Source organism: Gobius niger (genome assembly GCF_951799975.1).
Source record: "Gobius niger genome assembly, chromosome: 8".
NCBI lineage: Eukaryota > Metazoa > Chordata > Actinopteri > Gobiiformes > Gobiidae > Gobius > Gobius niger.
Window position 1 is genome coordinate 22,103,394 of NC_136859.1, and position 9,613 is coordinate 22,113,006.

The following is a 9,613-nucleotide window of genomic DNA, read 5'->3' on the forward strand; positions in this document are numbered from 1 at the left end:
CTAATATAATGGTTAAATACAAGCTGCTTCTGCCTTCATAGAGGACAGTAGAACTAACATGCCCAACAGGGCCTACTGATTCACTCGAACTCCTGCTCATAGACCCCCACTCCCATCAGCTCATCTCTCACTATAAAAGCAAATCTCTTTCATTAGAAAACACTCCTGCAGAGAAATAGCATGACATACTGTAGAATGTGCTGTCGTTTAAAGACATGTGAGTGTCTAAACAGAAAATGCACTAAAACTCAGTTTTTAAATGACCATCAGTAGCAATTTACTTTGCAGCACAGTAAGATGATGGTAATAGGAAGGATATAGCATAGTGTCTAAAAGGTAATACTGTGGTAATTATTGTAATAATTACGTGGAAGCAGGGCAAGATCCTAATTTATTTCATAAACCTCATAATTACAACCCTTGCATCAGCCCTTAACAGTAAACGTTCATTTAGCTACATTACCAGGAAATACTACAAATACAGTTTAAAGGGATTAGATGCAAGTTGGTCATTTTATGTATTTTTTGTGTGATAGCAACAACAGGCTAATGGTAACTCATTATCCTTAGATACAATGTTTTTTCCACCCATATTACCATTGTGTTGTTTTTATGGACAGTTTTATTAGCTACACTGTTGATACTGTATCAGTGAACAGTGTACAATGAAGGCCATGAACTACCACATTGTATCGTGTTGAAAGTTCTTGTGTGCTTATCGATAACGTTTTGTAATAGTGATTTGTGTCTACGTATAGTATATTGTATTGTATTTCATATTCCAGACTCTGCTTTTTACCACTTTTTAACAACCCCCTAACCTCCCACTTCCATCTCCACACCCCCCCGTCCCTTCTTCTCACACCTCCAACGCCTTTGCCTCACCTCTTCCGCTGAAGATCCCTTCGCTACGACGGAGGGCAGCGGCAACATGGGCCTGGAGCTGGACCTATTTGCCATGAGACCGACCGCACCGGACAGCACCACCTCCGCCTCTGTCCCAGCCGTGCTCACCCCTCCTCCATCCAGTGAGGCTCTGACCATCGCTGCTCCCATTGCTGCCCCCGCTGTCCCTGCCCCATCCACAACCACCACTGCTACTACTACTATTACCACTCCATCAGCTGACAAAGCTACCGCAGAGTCCACAGCCGCTCCTGGTCTAGATCTTTTGGGTGGTAAAGTCTTTTGCTCTCATTCTGCCTCTCACTGCATTGCCCTGCACTCCACTGACGATGACCATGATGAAGGTGTTGATGACACTGTATGTTGAATAACCCGCTTGGTCCCTGCATTTCAAATTCTTTTCCTTCTCCATACTAACTTTCCTTCAGTTTCAGAACGCATGGCCATTATTCAAATCAAGCACCTCCTCCACACTTAGAGAATTAGCAACCCTGCTTGTGATGGGTTTCATGAATTAGAAGCGATCTGAAAGCAAACAATGAACAATGCACAGAATGACAAGTCTCACAAATAGCAACTGTTCCGTCCCATTGTCAGATCAACTATTATTTGTCAATATGACAAGATTAAGCTAGTATGCAAATGGAAGACACATACAATACAATGATGTTTTTCCAAGCAACATGTCAGGATCAGCTTGATACTAATAACATGAGGTGGCTCCGCTTGCTTTGATTACTGGCCTGATATTATACAAACGAACTGAAAGGAATCGGAGTGAAGAAATGTCTATTGCTTTACTGCTTGAGACCAATAGATTCGATATTTAGCGCTGAATGCTTTATTACAGCTTCGAAGTTAAAGGGGAAGGTGCTGGTACTGTGTTCATCTGCCTTTGCACTGCTCATTCATTGGCAAAGTGTCTTGAGTTGATGCTTTTAAATTGAACTGGATCCAGTGTAGGGCTGGCCGATTTCAATATGATTCATGCGTGTAGTGGCTTTATGTTGTCTAGCAGGTAAACAAAGCTTCTGTTTCCTCCCGGAGTCCACAGTTCAAAGTGTCTCTCAGAGCTTGACCGAGAGGAAGAGCGTTTTGGTTGGAAAAGTAGATGAGTCAGATTCTCATTGGCAGGTCGTCATAGATCGCAGTCTTCTTTAAACCTCGTGGGAAGCACTTTGAGCAGCTATTTTTGTTTTAAATACTGTAGATAAAATGGACCTTGGCAGTGCACATCGTCATGTCGTCCAGCCCTAAACCAGATTTGAATGACACACAAATAATCCAAAAGCAGCCATACATTCCCCTTTAACTTTTTGCACTGATGGCAACTACACCAGGACTAATTTGTTGTGCTCTTTGGTTTCCCCACATTTCTTCTTCTTAACTCACTATTTTGTTTTGCACTGGACTTGAACTCTGAATGTCCATCTGTATCCTTGTCCATAGATATGTTTGATTCAATGCCTGAGCAAAGCCCTACCACAGAATCCAAAGCCGCTACCACTCCTAGCGTAGACCTTTTTGGTGCAGGTACTAGTGTTTGCATATCCATTTATTTTTGCTGTTTTTGGACCTCCCTATATCCTTTCCTGGTTTCCATAGTTGACTCTTTCCACGTGTCCTCTGTTTTCTTAATCGTCGTCTTGGTTTGTCCCCATAGTGGTATGAGCACTCTGCACGTTACCCACTAGTCTTGTGGATGGTTAATGTGGCTACGCTTCACACCCTCCGCGGTTTCTGTTGAGCTAATACTTTTTTTTTCCACTTTCCTTTGCTATGCGGCTTTTTCCCACCTTCTTTCTCGTAAACTGCTTTTGGCTTGGTCACTTAGACCTCCCTGCTGTTTCACGCGGGCCCTCTCCTTTGCCCGAACCTGTGTCGACCGGAGACATTGTTACCGGTGAGTTGTGCTATTTTACTGCATCACTGTTCCCTCTTGTCTATTTAGTGGAGAGTGCAGCCAGCTTAATTAACTTTATGCATGGTGCTGGTGTGCAGGGAGGTCATTGATATTACTTCTAAATGGTGCACGCTTCAAGGATGAGGACACACAGCTATGATGCAGTTCAAATAGTGCTTGCTTCTCATCTCTCTGCACGTCTGCTCGCCATCTACTAGAAGACTACAACTTTAGAAATGTCGCCGTGAATATGATTCCTTTTTGCTTGTTATTCTTAACTGTTCAATTTCCTTTGTTAAGACACATATTCAGCGTCAACACCCACTCCTGCCCCGGCTCCAGCTCCTGCCCCAGCTGCAGCTTCCCCGACTGAAGCCCCTGCCCCAGAGGCGACGACTCCACCCAAAGCAGAGCCCACCCCCGTCATCGACCTACTCGGTACTCAACTGCAAAGATGCACAGGATCACTATTAATCATTATTACAAGAGAGCTGATTATATTACAAGAGAGCTGATTATAAAAATTCAAAATGAGCTTAAACACATTCTTAGAGCTTTAAAATAACAATAACGCAGTGGTTCTTAAACTGAGGTTTTTTCATTTTTTGTCTATTTTGGACCCTTTTTAGGATCAGGTGGCACTGGAGTGTCTATTGGATGATTTTGTGTGAAACGTTAACGGATCACTGCAATAAGACAATTGCTCTCTAGATTTACTTTGTGGCAATATACATTTTGGATTGTCTTATTATATTATATTGTATTGTGTATGCTGAATAGACTCTTTTCAATAACAGGAAAGACCTCCATTTGTGATATGGTGCATACACAGTGCATACAGTATATTTTATAGATACAAATGGCAAAACAAGTGATTATGTTATTCATATAGTTTCTCATATAATAATAATAATAATAATGCATTGGTTTTATATAGCGCTTTTCTGGACACTCAAAGACGCTTTACATTGCACTATTCATTCACTCCATACCCGGTGGTGGTAAGCTACTATTGTAGCCACAGCTGCCCTGGGGTAGACTGACGGAAGCGAGGCAACCCGTCTGCGCCATCGGCCCCTCCGACCACCACCACTCACTCACTCACGCATTACATTCGCTAGGCTTCCTGGTGTTCCCAAACGGTCTCCCATCCAAGTACCGACCAGGCCCTTCCCTGCTTAGCTTCCAAGGTCTGATGGGATTGGGCATAGCATAGGCGGTATGGCCACCAATAATCACTTGTAGTATTTCCATTGGGTACGAAACTACTTAATATATGATTTAACACATTGTACCAGGAGAATAACTAACTTTCATCACAGTAATCTTGTTTCCCACCTTAAAACTAATTCTCAGTTTCTTTCTTTGGTCTATGCCGCATTGTTGACCACTACAGACACCTTTGGCAGCCCAGTGGACGAGGCCAAACCATCTGCTCATGGGGGAGCTGGTGAAGACCTATTAGGAGGTACATAATACATTCAATTTAATCGGCAAGTTGTGCTTGTACAGAATGTGACGTATGTGCCAAATGCTTTCGGCTGATTAGGAAACTGTGCAGTGAGTAATAACGGAGACACTTGTTAGATTAATATTGACGCATAGTTGGCATGTATGGTTTCATTTCATTACTCAGCTATTTTTAAGTGGCTTTGAACTCAGCTAGATATTAAAAAATCCCTCCAACAATCTCAAACCATGACATCACACCTGGGCGGCACGGGGGTGCGGCAAAACACTTTTTCCAAGAACTGGTTGGTTATGTGTGCCAGGTGGAGCCTGGATGTTCTTCTCTCTCTGCCTGTGTAGTTTTTCTTTTGATTCTCCAGTTTCCGCTATTACTAAAACATGTACAGTTTTATTCATTTATGTATTCATTTATGTAGCTTTTATTTAACCAGATTAGTCCCACTGAGATCAAACATGTCTTTACAAGAGAGACCTCATGGCCATAGCAACACATGGGTCAGGATGAATGAAGTTTGCCTATGGCTACAACCCGGTGTTGCATGTTGTGTTCATTAACATGCACTGTCCTGACCAAATAAACACATACATGAAATGTAGCCTGTGGAGAAGCAAGACTTTTTTTCTTTTAAGTATTTTACCTTGATAAAATGTGCTTACTTAATTCTCTGTATTCCTTTTCTGAGTTGCACTTTGTGTTTGTTTTCCTGTCATATAAAAACCTTTCTGGAGCAGCATTTCGTTGCGTTTTTTATATGCAATGACAAAGGCATTCTATTCTGAACTTTTGCCAAGTGACTGCAGATAAATGGACTCACCTCATACCACTCAGTTTATTGTGTCATATGTAGTGGAACCCTCGTGTGGACGGTTTACTTGTATGTATCCAACATTGTCTAACCGGCCTTCGCCTCGTCAGGTCTGATGTCCCCCACCCTGGCCCCCACAGCGGCTCCCGCCCTGGCCCCCGCTCTGGCTCCAGCTCCTGTCCATAATGACCTCCTGGAGTCAGGTTTTGAAGCTCTGGGCTCTTTGCCGCCTCCTGTCCCTGCAGCTGTCTCGGCTGTGCCCATCATCCCAGCCCCAGTGGTAGAACCTGCAACTACGACGACAGCGCCATCTGGTGGATTTGATGCATCAAGTGAGTCATACCTGGTCTTGACACTTTCACGCTTAATAAATAAGCAGTTATCTTCATATTTACACAGGTTTTCTGCTTGACTGTGTTCATTTGCTTTGGTTTGTTATAATGAAACGACCTTCTTCCACTACGTCACTGTCGATTAGCTACAGCTGTTTGTCACTGAGAGCTCACTTGTGCATGAAAGACACAGACGGCTGCTGTCACTGTCCTCCTTAAAAATCTACTCTGCAATCTGCTGACTGCTTAACTCCTCAAAAACGCTTCTGCTCAAATTATCTTTCTCTCTCTTGCACATTCACCAACTGTGCCTTCTCCAACTTCTCTTCACCCACTGACTCTGGCCACACTGATGACACCATTTTCTAACTTTCTCTCTTTTGCTACACACCCTATTTATCCCTATTTCTGTCCCTCTGCTGGGTCATTGCTTGCTTCTTCTAATATGTACTTGGTGAGTTCATTCCCTCAGTACGTTGCGGCACCGGCCCCTCCCTGCCCAAAGATGGGCTAAAGTTTTTTTTTTCTTGCATGCTCTATTGTCTGCATGAGGCAAACTGTGATTGTTGTATAAGCCCTCTAAGGGCTGCGTATTCTGACTCGTGCCTCAAGGCTCCAATGTAGTGTCCGTTGATATTACAAAAGCATAAATGTGTAAATACTTACTAAGTCCATAAAAGTATTTGGGTCTTGATGTCACTGCCTTTGTTTTCAGTTGATTAAAATCTGACTTTAATATAAGACTGGGTAATATTTAACACTTCATTGTGCTCAACCGACAAGGTAAATAACCTCAATGGCAGCTTGATAATGGTAAAAACAATATATATCAGATATATTTATAATACATTATTGGAAAACAAATAAATAATACTGTGCAAAAATACTGTACTAAACATCCATGTTTGTTCTATTGGTAAACACAGGCCCACAGTTAATGAGAGGTGTAGATTTTTATTTATACAACCCTTTCCTCGATAAAATACTTTATTTTATTTTTGTTTTGTGAAACATTTGATTAATTCTTAATTACCACTTGCACCTTGTACTAATACCATTGGATTTTAGTGCAAATTCTAAGTTAACAAATACGTTCTATATTCCACCCCCCCACATTTGACACACAAAACATCATTCACACATAACACGCACACACATTTCTTCTAATGAATTGTCCAGTCCTATATTAAAGGTCTAGTTCTATTATATGGTAAATTTAAAGTAAAATGCTCCCTCTTAAATGCTGAGATTCACTGAAGCCTTTGCATGAAGCACGTCTCTGTCGCGGCTGGATGGTGCCCCCATTGTCTTGTCCGCGCCATCATTTGCACTAGATTAGAGATTACAGATGTTGAGTATTTGTAATTCCTGCTGCTTGTCTCTCCCCCGTCTCAAGTGTTTGGTGGATTAGGCGATTTGCTGATGCCGGCCGTGACGCCGCAGAGCACGGGAGGCAGCACCACTGGTAGTACAGCAGGCAGTGTGGGAACTCCTGCCTCCGCTCCCCCTGCCGCGACCCCTCCCCTCTCCAAAACCATCTCCGAAGATCTGGACTCATCGCTCGCCAACCTGGTGGGAGGTGAGGAATAGCAGCTAGCATGGTGTATTTTACAAAAGAATAATAATATTTGACTGTTGTGTTTTTCTCTTTCAGATCTTGGAGTAAAGAAAAAGTGAGATCTTGCTTTATTGTTGAAGCTAGTTTGAAAATGTTGTGTCTAATGTTGGTGGTCTTCGCTGCCGCTCCACTATTTTGTTATTTAGTTTTTATAATGGAAAATATTTAGCTACTTTTCATCCACTTATATTATTTCTTAGGGATCCTATGGGTGAGAAGAAGCTGACCGGAGGTGCTAACTGGACTCCCCAAGTGGCTCCACCGATCTGGACAGCAGGAGCCCCACTGGTCAGACTCACAGTGCTGAATGCTTGTATTCCTCTGTCTGTGGAGTGTCCTGTTATGAAAACATTCCTTTCTGTCTGTGTAGGCTCCTACAGCAGCTCCAGGAGCCCCTGGCACTGGCCCCTCGAGTGGAGCCATGGTGCCACCGATGCAGCCTGGCTTCGGAATGGTCAGTTAGATTTACAATGAACGCTCAAAATATGAATGCATTTTATGATCGTAAGAGGCTTTATGTATTTTTGCATTGTTGTCCTAACAGCAATCAGCAGGAGCACCAGGGGCTCCGATGATGCAGCCAATGATGGCACAGCCAATGATGGGACAGCCCATGATGGGACAGCCAATGATGAGACCTCCCTTCTCTGGGGCACCTGGAGCAGCAGGAGTCCCGGTAGGACAATAATGGAAATCCTTGACAAATGACAATGGTGTATTGTCATTTTTTTATTTAGATTACACTTCTCAAATCTCCTCTTTCAGCTCTCTCCTGGACTTGCAAATCAAAGTCCCAAGAAACCCAAGGATCCTCTCGCAGAACTCGACCTCAAGGACTTCTTATAACCCTCCAGGTAGAACCATATACATCCATTTATTGAAACCAAATCCACTGCTCCTACAACTACTATTCTTATTCTTATCTCTTACCACTTTAAGCACGTAGACCCAGTATAATAATGTTAAGAATACTTATTCCGATAACATATTTACTCAAGTATGGGGTTTTTTTGGTCCATCTTCATGTCTCTCAAGTGACCTGTCCTGGCCAGGCCCTGTCTTCACCGTTTGCCTGGTGTCTGTGAACATCTCAGGACTCCAGCAGCCTCCAGCGCCTCTGTTCCTCTGTGTCTCTGCTCTCCGCCCTTCACTCTCTCTCTCTCTCTCTCCTCTCCTGTGTGATGTCGTAGCACATACTGTGAAAGTGAACCATAGCAGATATCTATTGAAAAAAATTATGATAATATAGGTGAAAAACATGTGTGTGCTTCTGTAGATGTTACTAATCTTTTTTGTCAAATCCACATACTTTGAAGAAAAAATAGTTTAAAAAAAAAAAAGCTGAGAGAAAGTGATGGCAATTGTGTGTGTGTTTAGAGTTATTTCTAGTGTTGATTTGAATCATGGATGTGCTTCGTTGTCCCAATGCTCCACTCCAAATCTGCCCCTGCCTCTTTGAAAAAGGGGCGGGGTTTCTCTTTGTCGCCCCACTCTGATTGGACGGGAGTGGTTAGATTTTTGGTCGTGTGATGTTTACAGAGAGGTCCTCATTGATGTACATAGATTTCCTGCAGATTCGAGGATTACCACGTCTTTACTCTGTATGTCTGTTGAAGAGAATTACATAATTGTGAATTTGAAGAAAATGTAAGAAGTTGTGTGAGTAATCTATCTGTCTGCTAAATTATTAATATAGTGTATAAATTACATCTGGGCTTTTTTTTTTATTTTGCCAAACCAGCAAAGTTTGTTGTTTTCTTGCTTTATTTATATAAATTCATTGCTTATGTCTTTTATGTCCTGTTTTATTAATTTGTATGTCGTGAAATGGTTCTCAGTCAGATGTTAATAGTTTGTGGTTTTGCAGTATGGGAACATATCTTTAGGAATTGTACCCCTTTGGCGTCATCCAAAAAATCTCAAAGTAAGTCAGTTTAACATTGCTTGTGATTTCAATGCAAATTTCAGTGTAACCAAGACAGTATGACAGTGTGTCTTTACTATTACCAAACACAGCGAAAACTACGTATGACATGTTTTTACCATCTAATTGTAAAATGCCTTTTGAGTCCACAATGAAAAGAATTGAAATACATTTGAAATATTTGTTTTGACAACGCAATGAACAGTGAATTGTGCCTGAAAATGTGTGTGGTGTGTACAGCGGAACAACCAGTAATCTACTTAATGTAACATTTATGTTCCTGATGAAACTCAATGGCCCATATTGTTAATGTTGACTGGTTTCGGACAAATCTTTAACACCACAGTCCTCGGTCTTTGTGTCGCCAATGTGTGTGTTCAGTGCTTGGTTGCAAGAATCAGATGATACTTGGAGAAAATGGCGGGAAATGATAAACATTTTACAGAAACTAAAATTGTATTTTTCTTCAGTTGTAAAGTTATTTTCATTACAATGGCCCGAACCCAGTGCATGTAAGCCCTTTGAGATGCAATAAATTTAATGACGGATCAAAAAGAACTCTGGAGGGTTGTGTTTTTCGTTTCAATGCACAGTAGCTATATGTCAGCAAACAGTAAACGCACTCACAAACCATATCACATGACGAATTCATCT

General features: G+C 41.9%; 1 protein-coding gene across 1 annotated transcript; it reads left to right on the plus strand.

The window, feature by feature from the left end:
• Window positions 1–5,510: 5,510 nt before the first annotated feature.
• snap91b (synaptosome associated protein 91b) lies at window positions 5,511–8,805 on the plus strand. Its single transcript, XM_079561778.1, has 8 exons — window positions 5,511–5,871; window positions 6,814–6,996; window positions 7,072–7,090; window positions 7,236–7,323; window positions 7,406–7,489; window positions 7,580–7,711; window positions 7,801–7,889; window positions 8,071–8,805. Exons 2-7 carry the CDS (start codon window positions 6,840–6,842, stop codon window positions 7,879–7,881), a joined length of 561 nt encoding a protein of 186 aa, XP_079417904.1. The 5' UTR covers window positions 5,511–5,871; window positions 6,814–6,839; the 3' UTR covers window positions 7,882–7,889; window positions 8,071–8,805.
• Window positions 8,806–9,613: the final 808 nt, after the last annotated feature.